The sequence below is a fragment of the Ochotona princeps genome, chromosome 14 (assembly GCF_030435755.1).
Source record: "Ochotona princeps isolate mOchPri1 chromosome 14, mOchPri1.hap1, whole genome shotgun sequence".
NCBI classification, from domain to species: Eukaryota; Metazoa; Chordata; class Mammalia; order Lagomorpha; family Ochotonidae; genus Ochotona; species Ochotona princeps.
Window position 1 is genome coordinate 15,681,704 of NC_080845.1, and position 14,288 is coordinate 15,695,991.

Here is a 14,288-nt window from a genome sequence, read left to right on the forward strand (position 1 = left end):
TCTAACAATTTGGTTTACTTTCCATCTGGTTTCTTTTAGAGACGACAAGGATATTGGTAATAATTCTTTTTTTTTTTAAAGAATTTGCTTGTTTTCCATGAAATATGTCCATTCCAGTCCTATTGCTTTCTTCTAGGTTGTCTCTGAAAACTTCCATATGATCTTTGAGCCTCTGTGGTACCCTTCTCACGTTTTTCTTTTCTCTTAGTTCTTAAAAGGTTAACCCATTTGGTTTTCATGGTGACAGCTCAATCCTGACCTACAGTAACCCTTCCGGTTCATTTGTTCTGCTCACTGAACCTGCTATCACATCTCCTCAGTTGTACATGGACAAGGCAAAGGGAAAAATAATGTCTCTCCCTAAACAGATAAAAATGCATTTAATACTTGTCACCAAATATTCAAGATATGTGTTGGAAAGGTTGATTATTCTGGGTTTGGCAAGTAATACTATTTTCTTTCACTAGAAAATATGTCTTAAAAGCCTGTATACACTGAGCAGCAAGGCACGTGAGCAGAAATGGGTCCTCCAGAAAACACTGTTAAGTTGACTCAAGGGCACCTGCTCATCGTCCTTGGGAAAGAGTAGATGTTAAGACTAGATCAGGCAGAACTCAACTGAGGAAAAGGAATGACTGGAGGCAGTAAGGAGCAAGAAATAAAGGTATCACAGCAGAAATGTTGGCCCAGCTGAAACTTGGTAAGCAGAAACATGTTAAAACAGTGAGCCTATTGGAAATGCCCTAAAACAGTGGATGTCTGCAAACACCTTCACTCACTGAAGAGTACTCTCAAGTTAGTCATTAAGCATGACAGAAGCTGGCTTCCTCTTTCACAAAGAAAATATAGAGCTGCTGGTTCATGGATGGCACACCCCGTGATCAAAGACCCAAGCTCCTTTGACTTTCTGGCTTCCATTCTCAAAATCATCTCAATGTCACAACGTGGTTGCTGTAATACAGTCATTATACCCATGTTCCCAGGAGCATGAGGGAGAAAGAAGCAAAGGAAAAGGACTTGAAGGGATAAGTGCACCTCCCAGAGGAAACTTTCTAGAAACCTCACCAATGGCCTCTCTATTTCATTGCTCGTTCTTAACTGAAAGGAGGCTGGGAGTGATAGTCGTCTAGCTGAATGTGTTGTTGTCCATATAAAAGCATGAATGTCTATTAGCAAGAGGGAAATCTGGCAAAGAGAAACCTACCAAGAGAACCTGAAGTCCAAACAGGTGGTCAGTTCTAGACTGCTTCCCACCCAGCTATAAGCTGATGCTTAAGGATACTCTGAAGGGGTGGTTTAACCAATTGTGGAGGAAAGGGGGCAAAATGGAACCAATGTGCACTAGAGATTTGACAGTCCCAGCTTTATAAACATGAGCTTGTTATTGGTACCAGGGACAACAAATGATTCAACAATACAAGAACAAGTCCTCCTCTTCCTCCTACAGCTTCTTCTTCTCCCCTCCCTACTCCCCCCAAAAACAAAGACAAAATCCTGTTTTTAATCACCTTACTTTCTAGTTAGAGTCAAATTACGACCTTTGTCCAGTAGGGAAGCCCCAGGTTTCAGCAGCTGAAGGAAATGAGCCCTTCCCAGCATACCACAGGCTACAATCCCTTTGCTTCAGACTGAATTCATAGTACTGACATCCCCAAACATAGTCATTTCATTACCCTGCTCCATATCTCCTTAATGCTGCTTCAAAGAAATCATTTTCTATATTAAAAGGTTCCCTTTATTATAAAATGCACCAAATCCTTTTATGGGCTAATCTGCTCATTACCTATAGAGTAGATACCCCTGAGGTTTTATCTGCCCCCCCCAAAAAAAGAATATTTGAGAAAAAGTGAGGAAGACAATTCTTTACCTCTCTTGAGTTCTTTATCTCAAGGTTTTCCATATTCACTAAGTAAATACAGCACTGTAAACATGCTGTAAGCTAACTTCTGGAGTTAGTAGAGAAATGAAGACATCTGTGCTTTCAAGAAGTTCTTGTCTGGTTTACAGAGAGACACATCAATATGGCACTCTGCTTGCTGTAATTAAGTGACCACTGGGTGAAACCAGAGCATGGGAGATGCTGGATCTGCCTCCGGAGCATCAGAAAAGACTTCAAATTGGAAGAGGCTATTAGACAGGGAGGCAAGTAGGACTGTGTTGTAAATATGTAAAGTAGAAGCCCAGACGTACAGCAGCCATTTGGCTATATGTCCTGAAATAACAATAACAGATTGAACCCTGAGAAGAATGGAACTCTGAGCATTTCATCATCAACATCTTAATACCAAAGCCTACAAGGCTCCAGTCATCCTTTGTATATTTTATGAAAAAGATGTGGCATTTTGGGACCCATCTCTCCCTTAGGAATTTCATCATCTCCCCTAGGAGTTTCCAGTATGTAGCCATGGTATCAGATCAGCATGACAGCTGTTTCATTGATGCAGCATTAGATTAATAGTATGCATGACCTGGCACCACCACTCAATCACATTTGGACTCAGGCTCAAAGATTACGGAGTGGTGGATGGGCTGCACAGTGTAGGGGGAAAATAAGTAGCCACTTCTCTGACTACTCCCAGCTTTTCTCTTCCTTCTCTTTCTCCCTCCCCCTGCCCAGTATTTGTATTCTGATTCATCCAATGAAACACTGCTTAAAGTGAAAGTAGTGAGTGTCCTGTGACCAACAGGGTTCATAAAGCACAGGAGACAGCAGAAACACAAGCACAGCAGAGCATCTTTCATAGTAACACCCACACAATTGACATGCATTTTGGAAGTAGAAAGATAAACTTTGGCTTGTAGCTAGAGGTAACAGAGAATGTTCACCATCTTGGTATTCTCATGAAGTAATCAGAAATTTCCTCTAGTACTTATCCACTCAACAAATATTTATTTTGTATCTACCATGGGTCAGGCAAAGATGCCACATAGAACAGATACAATCTTTCCTGTCAAGAAATGATGTGAGATGCAAAAGGAAAGGGTGTGAAACAAAGCCAGTGTTATAAAAGTGTCACTTGTCTTCTAAAGAGGCTTACATGGGTTCCAGGAGCATGGAGGAAAGGAGTTGCAGGAGCAGGGTACAGGAGACTTTTAGGAACATGGAGGCAGAGTTTCTGAGGACACAGAGGCAGGTCTCCAACCCAGGCCTGAACCAAAGGGATAAAGAGGAGCCGAGAGGATTTTTAGAAGAGGGAATACTTGCCTGAGTTCTGGAAAGGATAAAAGTCGTTGCACAAGTAGAGGAGGAATATTTTGAGCTAGAAAACCAATATTTGAAAACCTCAAAGGCATAAGATAGTTTATATTGGTGCATAGAATCTGTACAGACCTGCCATCAGATAAAGCTAGAATCGATCGGGGACAGCCTTGAACAACTATGAACAATGCTAAAGAGCTTGGGTGTCATACTTGACAGGAAGAGTCACTGCAATGTTTTAAGATCAAGATGATTCGTTCCTATTCTCTTATGTCTGTAAGATGAGATGGAAGTCGTCTTACTTACTCTTCGGTATCTTCAGACTTGGCTATGCCTGTCCTCTGCCCCCTGCTGCTGTGGCAGAGTCTCTATTTTGCCCTTAAGTGAACATGAATCTAGCCAGCGCATCTACAGGATGATAAGAGTCTGAAGCTGAGAAGTTGCTACTGCCAGAAATTCCTCCAGACCAGCTGCTCAACCCACCGTGAGGACAGAAATGGGGTTTCAAAATTCTGATTTCCCAGGCTCGCTGACATTTTTCAGAGGGTAGATTCCTGTACACAGCTGTAAGAAGGAGACAACAGCCTTTTCATAAAGAAATGCCAAGAAATTCAGTGTGGAGCTATACAATGGAAACCCTTGGTTTCCGGGGACTGAGCCCACAGCTGTCATTTGGCTATGGAAATGTACAGTCAGCATCTCAGCTATTGTCTAGCATATTTTTATTCATAGTATTCTCCCTCCTTTTATAATTCATAACACTTCCCCTTTCACTTATCTTTTTTTTTCATAAACAGTATACATTTTAGTTACTTCTTGGCATTTAATGTACCCACTACAGAAAGGCTGCAATGTTGTCTCCCTGCATAATACGTTGAAATCAAGTTACCTATGTTCTAATGAAACTTTGTGTATAACACCAAAATTGAAACTTCATATGATCTTTATGTGTCATGAAATAACATTCTTCTTTGAATTATTTTATCTATCATTTATTGATGTAAAACTGTTGCTACATTGGTGACTACCAGATTGGGAGGTAGGCCAGATATGGACCTGCAATCGCTGCTGATGAACTTTTGTTCTAAATCAAACAGAGAGTGAAAGAATTTTTTCAGTGTGAAATAGGCAGGAAAATGTTTTTCAGAATTTGGAAAATTTTTAATTAGAAAGACTCCACAAGAGAATTGTTTCTTCCTCTGGAAAAACAAAAATCCTCAAATGACAAACTAAAAATTTCAAGTTAGAAGCCAGTGTTATTGGACACAAAGGGCTCATTTGAAGTTAGCAGCAGTCGGAGGCATAAATAGGAAAATGATTAGCTCTTTCAAATGTGCTAGAGGAAGATGCTGCACTTGTTTACATTTCCAGAACAATACTTGTTTTTAACTAGGTCATGTAAAGTCCACTTGAGCTCCGCCCTGGGAAAATATCGCTTGTAGTCAAATTTCAATAAGTGAATTTGTACTTTATTGAATTTTGTATGTCCAGAATGTGAAAGAAGATGGTGCATTCAGTTTCAGTTGATCTGAACCATCTCTGTTTCTCCCAGGGCCTTAGATGCTCTTTGTGTCCAACAAGGATTGGGTTTTCAAAGACTCATTGCCTCCCTCAGTTTCGTCTTACCAACACTGCAATTCTTACTGGAATGAATGTAAAGAGTTTTCTAAATTACAGGATACTTGTCAATAGGCAAATGTAGTTTCCAAAAGGCAAGCCCAAGCAGGCATGAAAACAAAGGAAGTATTGTTTCTTTGCCAGTGTTGTTATTGGGAGCAGCACCAGCAGGGGATGCAGTGGGGGTAGTACAACACTAGTGGCTGGCTGATGGCCTTTCTGCATTGACCATGGTTGTCCATTTTTGGGTTCTCAGAAGAAAAAAAAAAACGCATTTTGAAGAGTAGTGTCACTGATCCATCTCTATCCTTATTCAGAACAAGCCCCTGAACTGGAAAGCCTCACCGTGACTGAGGTTGGCTGGGACGGCCTCTCACTCAACTGGACCACAACTGATCAGGCCTATGAGCACTTTGTCATTCAGGTGCAGGAGGCCAACAAGGTGGAGGCAACCCAGAACCTCACCGTGCCAGGCAGTCTCCGGGCTGTGAACATCCCAGGCCTCAAGGCTGCCACCCCTTACAGAGTGTCCATCTATGGGGTGATCCAGGGCTATAGAACACCCGTGCTTTTGGCTGAGGCCTCCACAGGTACCACTTAACTTTCTTACCTCTAGCTTTTGCTTCTCCCCACAGGAAACAACCCAAAAGTAATCAGAGGTAACTTACTGTGTTTCACATTTCAATGTGATAGGTTCTAATAATGGCCAGCCAGGCCATCAGATGACACAACTCCAGTGTGGATGATACCTTAGTGTATTAACCAGAGTCCAACTTGGACACATAGTCTCCACAAGGCCTTCGTAGTGGAGACACTGAACTCCAAACACAGCCTCCCTACCATTAAGGGACACAAAGGCACTATGTTTAAAAGGAAAATAAAACCACAAAATTAGTCCTTTTCTCTATTGAAAGTTAGGATAATTCTTTAACAAGAAAGCTTGTATTTACCCACATTCTCCCTCAATTTCTAAAATTTAGCAAGTTGCATGATGCATGCTTACCTAAAAAAAGTTGCATTTTTAAGTTATCTAAATCTTGTTGTATTTCAAGATGTCTACGAACTTGGTGTGTGATTTGGTCATTAAACTAGTTCTTTATCCTTCCCCAGGAGAAACTCCCAATTTGGGAGAGGTCACGGTGGCCGAGGTGGGCTGGGATGCCCTCAAACTCAATTGGACCGCTCCAGAAGGGGCCTATGAGCACTTTTTCATTCAGGTGCAGCAGGTTGGCACAATAGAGGCAGCCCAGAACTTCACGGTTCCAGGAGGATTGAGGTCCATGGCCCTGCCAGGGCTCACAGCAGCCACTCTTTATAAGATCACTATTCGTGGGGTCACTCAGGACTTCAGCACCACCCCTCTCTCTATTGAAGTCTTGACAGGTATTCCAGCTCAATCTGTAGTTCACTTCAACCCTATTACCTCTCTAAATTGGGTTAAGCCCCTACCATGTCAGGGAAATCCTGATGAATCATCACTGTGTCTTCCCTAATGTCATATCCCTTATTTGGCCACATCCCAGTCCCAGCCCAGTAGCTAATTGCATGGAAAATTCCACCCTCCTCTTCATTTGCAAAAGTGAGAAGTGAACTTTTCTTGCACAGCAAGATTCAGTCATATTTCCTTAGATCTTCTTCTTCATAATGACTTCTTAGAAGAAGTTGGAAAGTACAACTTATAAATTAAAAAAAAAAATCTGAGCTCATTTTAAGAACACCCAAGGACTCTGCAGGGCAGTGCTTGCATGTAAAGTATGTATGTGAAGAAGTTATGAACAATTCCTAAAACCACCTTTGATGCTCAAAGGCTGAGTAGAAAGCCTCTGGCTTTAGTGCCAACAAAGAAAGTGCGTCCATGTGATTATAATTCATGCGTCTGTAATCGACACTTACCAGACAACTCCTCCCAATTTTAGCCAAAATGCCATCTCACCTGAACCCACTGTGCAATTGCCTTTTTTAGTAACTCAGTAACTCTGTGTCCTTACACAGAACAGAGGCCAGAGCTGGGAAACCTCACAGTGACCGAGGCTAGCTGGAATGCTCTCAGACTGGACTGGACCACACCAGATGGGACCTATGACCAGTTTGTCATTCAGGTCCAGGAGGTTGACCAGGTGGAGGAGGCTCGCAATCTCACAGTTCCTGGCAGCCTGCAGTTTGTGGAAATCCCAGGCCTGAGAGCCAGCACGCCTTACAAAATCACCCTGCATGGAGAGGTCAGAGGTCGCAGCACTCGACCCCTCGCTGTGGAGGTCATCACAGGTACCCGCCCCTCTTTCCAGACTAGAGACATTAGTGAGTTGTTGTCATAGAGCAAATTTCCCAAGATCAGGGCCCTCTCTCTCTGCAGTTGACAGGCAGCAGGAATGTTTACCTGAAGAAGGTCTGTGGCTGGAATTCCACTTCACTGATTGAACATTCTAGAATACCCCACTATCCATCTTGAAGCCTGCTTTTGTCACACTCAGATCACAGATAACATCTCTACTGCAGTACACCTCTGTGAACACAGTACTCATCACATAGTATCGAACACTAAGAGCTAACTGTATAACAACAGAAGCATACTAAAAAACAAAACAAAACAGTAAAGCTGTGGCACAAGAATAAGCTCAGATCTTTCTAGAGAACCATTGCTATTACCACCCTAAATCACTATTATTCAACTCCTAGATCTCTTCAGAATAACCTTTGGAAATAATTAGTCATCTTCTGCAGAATCCATCCGAGCCTCTTTCCTATACAGAGACTCAAGGCAGGGACATTTCCAAGGACAGCCCATTCTAGTTCAATGTTCTTCATCCAACTTGAAGAAAACACACGATAGAAAACAGATCCCTGTACAAGAAGTTTCTGAAAAAGCTTCAAATGGAACTGTGAGCAAGGGGCCCATATTTTCAGTAGTGGAATTTTTACGGTGGGTGGATCCTAAGGTTGTTATACCTGTATTCTGATAATGGCCACTCAAATCACCTAATTCAAATAGGCTGTTCTTCTTCTTTATGTTTACCAAATAAATACATTTATTACTAGAAATGACATACAATTTCAAAAAAAATTATGAAAAGGGATGGTGTAATAACAGTAAGGTGGCCAGGCTGCCATCACCCTCAGTTTCCTGGAATAGCTTCAAACCAGAAGAGGGCAAAAAGGGCCTTCTGAGACATGAAATCTGGGTGCAGAATACCGGCCATCTGTACCTACAGTCTGCAGAATTTTATTCTTAGAAAAGAACCTCATTTTTTGCAAATTGAGTCTTTTAAGGAACCCTGTAACACCTGAGGACAAACATCTAACACCCAGCTTTTGTTTTTTGTTTGTTTGGTGGTTGGTTAGTTGGTTTTTTTTTATATATAGAATAGATCTTACATATACTTAACTCTTTAACTTCTAATCCATGGCCATTATAGCCTTATAAAGAAAGGCTGAAAGATCGCAGTTGGCCTCAGGAGTATCCCACAAAGCACAGTTTTCCATGACCTGAAGCTAAATTCGCAATAATTATTACAGTCAGTTTCCTTCCTGAAATTAGGCCATCTCTGCATTATTAACTGAGCAAATGTAGTAACTCTTAATTAAAAGTAGGCGCACACTGCACACACACAGCCTTGCTCTCCAAGGAAGCCATTCTTCTTCACTCAGAAACCAAGTACTTGCAGAAGGCTGGGGAAGAATAACCAAGTGAAGAACATATAACTCTTCCAATCCCTGACAGCTAAGAAAAGTCCAGAGCAAAAACATCACACTTTTTCCAGCCATGAGATGGTCTATACTTTATGAATACAGACAGACGGCACATAGATGATCTCACTCATTTCAAGTAATGAAATGAAGCATGTTATTATCTCCTACAAGACTGAGCAGTTCCAAGGACAAATATCTAGACCAAATGTTGCTATTATTTAAGCTTCCACGTATTAGATGCTTACTCCATATCAAACATTAAGGGGTTGATGAATGTTGTCATTTCAACATCATACAATCCTTCAGCTACAGGTGAAGAGGATGGGAAAAGAAGTCAGGTGGCACACCCCACCTGACCAGTGCTAGAGTTCCAACCAAGGTCCATGTGGCACCATGGTGTGCACATTCAAGCTGTCCCCACCTCTTGTACCCTGACCCAAAGCCCACCTTTTCCCTGTGTCCTTTATTGGCCAGGCAAGCTCTGAATGCTCAGGGTCGTTTGTTGGTGCCAACAACTTTGTCATATCCAAGATGAACAATGGACACATGTTTAACTCCAGAAAAATATCTGTGGCCAAAGTATCACATTCAAATTGCAAATATCCGGACACTAGGGATAACCAAAATTCTGTGTTCCATTTTCTTTCCTAGAGCTAGGCTGTGGGACATTCGGTTTCCTCATTTGGGCATTGTAGAACTAATACTTACCTCTCTGTCCTTCTTCAGAGGAGCTCCCCAAGCTGGGAGACTTAACCGTGACTGAGGTTGGCTGGGACGGCCTCTCACTCAACTGGACCACAACTGATCAGGCCTATGAGCACTTTGTCATTCAGGTGCAGGAGGCCAACAAGGTGGAGGCAACCCAGAACCTCACCGTGCCAGGCAGTCTCCGGGCTGTGAACATCCCGGGCCTCAAGGCTGCCACCCCTTACAGAGTGTCCATCTATGGGGTGATCCAGGGCTATAGAACACCCGTGCTTTCGGCTGAGGCCTCCACAGGTACCTCCTCCATCAATGCTTTCTTTCCTTAGGCTCCCTGCTTTTTCCCCATTAGATCATGCAAGAAGTCAACTCCTCTCCATGCCAAGTCCCTTCTGTGTGCCCTTCAGCTGCTGCCCTTGCATGCTCAGAGACTGCCTGTGCTGTGGGCTGTGCCTTTGCCAAGACACCCTGGCCGTCTCAATGATGAATGATGCAGATACTGCCTTCCCTGACCCTCTGCCCCATAGCTTCTCCTTCCCACACTTCATCTGGCCAATCCTCACAATGATGAATGATGGCTTTTTGTTTTAGGAATCAGCCTGATGGTTTTAATTCACTTCTCTAGTGTTGGGACACAAACGGAAGCCTTCCTTTCCCATGTGTGCCCTGGAACACAGATTATTTACTTTCTGGGGTCTTTTGCTAGTTGAAAATGGTGTTTTAGCATCTTCAAATCCCTCAAGGCTATGGGCACATTTAAGAAATATTTCACAAAAATGGACTGGGTATAATAAGAGAACTGAATTACCCTCCTCCAGGCAATTCCCTCAGATACTGAGTCATTGTTAGAACATCAAATTAGCAAATAGCTAGACCAAAAAGGAAAAAAAGTCATACTATTATGACTGGAGACTGTACCAAACAGAAATCCAGTAGTTCACAGAACTACACACAGCAGCACTTGGAACAAGGAATGTCTCGGGCTATGAATGTCAAGGACTGATAGCGGTTTTGTTCTTTTCATCAAGAGCTGTTCCCTGGAGTATTGGCATTTGGATGGCAGACTCCCAACCCCGGCCCCAGCAGGGTGTGTCATGGTTAACTCATCACTTTATAGTCCAGTTCCAGTGTGGTCAGTGCTTCCTCCTGGAGCCTATTAAAGTAGGAAATTTTCCCTAGCATTGTTTTCTACTCCTCATCTTCAGGATGAGCCTCAGTTGGTCTGCAGCTCAGTTTCAGAGGCTGTGCTGTTTCGTTTCTCATAGTACCATCTTTTATGTAATTACTGCAACCAAACTTCCATGGTAAATCTGCACCAGCCGATTGATTCTAGCAAAAGCATGGTTCTGGTTCTAGCCTGGGTCATCTCAGTAACTGTCAGAGTTCTACGTAAAATGTTACCAAACCCTTCCTAGATGGCAACCATGAAATGCCTAGGAATTCCAGATGAGGCTTCTCTAAATGTTCCCAGGAATCATCTGACATCCGCAAACCACCCCATTCCAGACGGCAGGGAAATCACCTACCACTTCTGATCTTTTTTCAGATCTCGTGGTTTAGATGCCATTAGTATTTGTGCATGTGTGCATGTGTGGATACGTATATTTCTTTTAGTTGCCTCTGACAAGTTGTCCTGTGAGGACAAGTTTTTTCTGAATAACCTATTAGGATGGTCAGAGATCAGGAGACGTATTCCTTGCTAAAGTGACAAAGTGTTCCTGCCTGCCCTCTGCTGTCATTCCTGTTTGAGAAAGCACTGACAGGACCATCACAAAGAGAAAAAGTTACATCTTGGCTGAAAAAAGGCCTCCCTGAACAGGCATGTCTTGGCTTAGCCCTCTTGGTTGGCAGTATAACCTCAACCTTCTTGGCCTACGTAGAAGGCGTCAAGTGGGTACATCTATTTTACCAGAAAATGAGAAAAAGCTGACTAACCCTTGTCTAAAGTATGCAAACATATCAAAATTACACTGAGAAATTCACAATTCCTTTTAAATCACAAAATTAGAAGCCTCTAGCTATTGCCTTGGTAGGCTGAAATTGTTAGAATGATTCAAGCTCTCTAGAACTCACATGCCAAAGGATTCTACAGGAGCAATGCAAACAGTCCTTGTCCTTGCATGTAGTTCAAGAGCCTGGATGCTGCCAGGGTTCACATCTGCTGACCCATGACCAGCAGCTCTGAAGTGATGTGCCCAGAGACAAGTGCAGCAAGGGCACAGAAGTTTCTAGGGAGATCATATACTAGGTCTTCATCAAGGGATCATGGCCAGAATATACTCATGTGTGGTGATTGTCGAGTAGTAAAATCTAATTGTTATGCCTTCCTTTTCAAAATAATATTCTTTTAACAAACTCCCTCTTCTCTCACATTGGCATTGATTGATAACCTTGCTTTATTTATACCATCACCCCAAACTATCAAACCTTTCTCCCTGGCAATGGCTCTATTAACAACCTGAATCTGGAAATACAACCAAATAATGACTCAAGTTTGTTTCTTCTCTCTTACCCCTCCTTTTTCAGCCGAAGAACCTGAAATTAGAAACTTAACTGTTTCTGACATAACTCCTGAGAGCTTCAATCTCTCCTGGACAGCCACTGATGGAATCTTCGAGATCTTTACCATTGAAATTATTAATTCCAATAGGTTGCTGGAGACGATGGAATACAATATTTCTGGCGCTGAGCGAACTGCCCACATCTCAGGGCTAACCCCTAGTTCTGATTTTATTATCTACCTCTCTGGACTTGCTCCCAGCATCCGAACCAAAACCATCAGTGCCACAGCCACCACAGGTACATGTGCATTGTGTCATGGCCAAGAGCCTCTCTCCGCAGTCTTGTTTGCAGGGTGAAGCCACTCCTCCCCTTCCAGGGAAGTGCAAGCCACAGGACATCAAATCTTTTAAAATCTGGGCTGCAGCTATATTTAACATGACTCTTTTTCGACAGTAACCACAGTGGTGGATTTCCATAAAGCTGTGAGCTGATTCATCACTGGCAAGGACATGCGTATCCTAAAATGTAGTTTGGTTCTGATTACATTGCAGGATTTGGAGAAAAGATTGCTCACCTGCAACAACTTGAAGGCCATGAGAGTGGCCCTGGCCTTCGAAAGATGCCTGCATGAAGTCTCAAAAGTCACATTTGTGTTACCCTCGTGTTTCTGTCTTCCTAGTGCTTTGATTTTTTTTATAACCAGACATCTCAATGGCTTAATGAGATTATGTTGATTTTTTTCTAAGTGGGGAATTGAAAAGAAAGAGAAAAGATTACTCACTAGATGAATAGAGCGGGTACCGATGTGGATTCTAACATCATCTCCAGGAGAAAATATTAGATCACATAGCTTACACCTAGAGCAGTGGATGATACACGGCAAAATAAAGTTAGAATAGTCAAGTTCAAACAAGATTTTTAAAAGAGTGAAGTGCTCACACTTTAAATCTCTGGTGTCTTTGGTATTTATATCAAGCCAGAAGCTCTAGATCATGTAGCATAAAAGAACCTAATGGGAATTTATAAAGGAGAGTTTTGTCCAATCAAAACAGCATTCTTAGCACATTTTAGATAATGCCTTCTCTTGACAGGTAAACTAAGACATCACAAACAGGGTAGAGAGAGGATTTTGTGGCGCAAACAGAGAAAGGGGTACCTGTACTCTGGAGAATGCAGGACAGAGGTTGACATTGTGGCGTCAAAATGATCTCTCATTTAGGTCACCCATTGTTGAGAAACTGTCCTCAAACTAAATGAGACAACAATTGCTATTTCAGTGACCCAAGCAAAAGGCAGAGCCAGCATGAAGTACTCCCTATCTCAATCACATTGGAGAAAACCTAGAGCGAGAATTAGTCAACCATACATATGTGGCTTCAGTTGGTTTTCAACAAAGGGCAAGTCATTTTCCCAAATGTAAAGTCTAAAGCTTTTTGGATTTAGTCTTTTGTGTTTTGCTTTTGAACCTATACTGGTTTAAATCGACATGATTTCATATTGTTTCTTCTTGCTCTAGTAGCTGAATCTCTCATCAGCCACCTCACTCTCTCAAATGTGACCTGGGGCAGTATGTTCATCTCATGGAAAGCGCAGGAGCCTGCTTTTGATAGTTTCCGTATACAAGTTAGTAATTCTGACAACCCCCAGGAGACAGTGGAGTACTCCGTGCCTGGGGCATCTCGCAATTCTGTCATCACCAACCTCAAAGCTTCTTCTAATTACACTGCCTACCTTCATGGGCTGATTGGCGGGCAACGTGCTCATACTCTGATGGTCCAAACAACCACAGGTATTTCCCATTATGGGTTCATTGCTCTCTACTGAACTTCTGCAGAGTACCATTCCAAAAATCACCCACCAAGCACTCTTGATCTTCCTGAAGTTTGACAGAGCCAGCCAAATCAGAGCTTGAAAGCTTTTAGATAGCTCTCACCCCAAATTAAAGGCCTTTAGTGTCAACCTATTTTTCCTAAATATCTACTCACATCTGGAGTTGCTCTGTTTATTTATGTAAAGTGACTTGCTTCGGTTGAATTTCTAAACCATCCTTTCATCTGATCTTGAATAATCTTTTCCATTACCACTCATTATCATCAGCCTGTGGTCTTTCTAATCAAAGTTGCCTGCATCATGTTCAAAGAGGTGTGTGCATGCCATTTTGATTCAGCCAGAACACTCTAGTCTCTTTCTCCCTACCAGGATTTTAAATAATGATGCCCAAGCAGGTGATGAAGGAATTTGAATCACTCCCTCCCCGCAAGAAGTGCATGCAAAGTTTGATGATATCATCTTCATGAGACTTTCTTTTGTCTGGACTCCTTATGAAACTGCTCTGTTTTGACACTGAGTCTGTCAAGCATGGTTTCTCACCCACTGATACCTTCCATCAAGCATCTAAACCCCGTTTCCATTCATCATATTGTCCAAATCTTGGTGCATGTGGTGGGCAACCAGATTTAGTTTTAGAAAATCTCTACATTCCTAGAAGCAGACAGCATGTCAAGGAAGTATCTGAACTTGTTATAAGTAGTGGGAGATGAATGTTACTTGTTTGCATGGAATATTGCCCACATTTTAACTA

At 42.3% G+C, this 14,288-nt stretch overlaps 1 protein-coding gene across 3 annotated transcripts in view; it reads left to right on the top strand.

Annotated features, from left to right (window-relative positions):
- The window catches only part of TNC (tenascin C), an 81,695-nt gene that overhangs the window by 36,235 nt on the left and 31,172 nt on the right, over nucleotides 1-14,288 (top strand). Inside the window, exons 11-16 of one of the 3 annotated variants that reach the window (XM_058672448.1) lie at nucleotides 5,134-5,406; nucleotides 5,927-6,199; nucleotides 6,809-7,081; nucleotides 9,230-9,502; nucleotides 11,732-12,004; nucleotides 13,224-13,496. The exons of 1 other annotated variant lie outside the window; for it this stretch is intronic. In XM_058672448.1, the coding sequence (XP_058528431.1) occupies nucleotides 5,134-5,406; nucleotides 5,927-6,199; nucleotides 6,809-7,081; nucleotides 9,230-9,502; nucleotides 11,732-12,004; nucleotides 13,224-13,496 (1,638 nt within the window). The remainder of the gene's footprint in view (nucleotides 1-5,133; nucleotides 5,407-5,926; nucleotides 6,200-6,808; nucleotides 7,082-9,229; nucleotides 9,503-11,731; nucleotides 12,005-13,223; nucleotides 13,497-14,288) is intronic. One more of the 3 variants, XM_058672449.1, reaches the window with a different exon arrangement.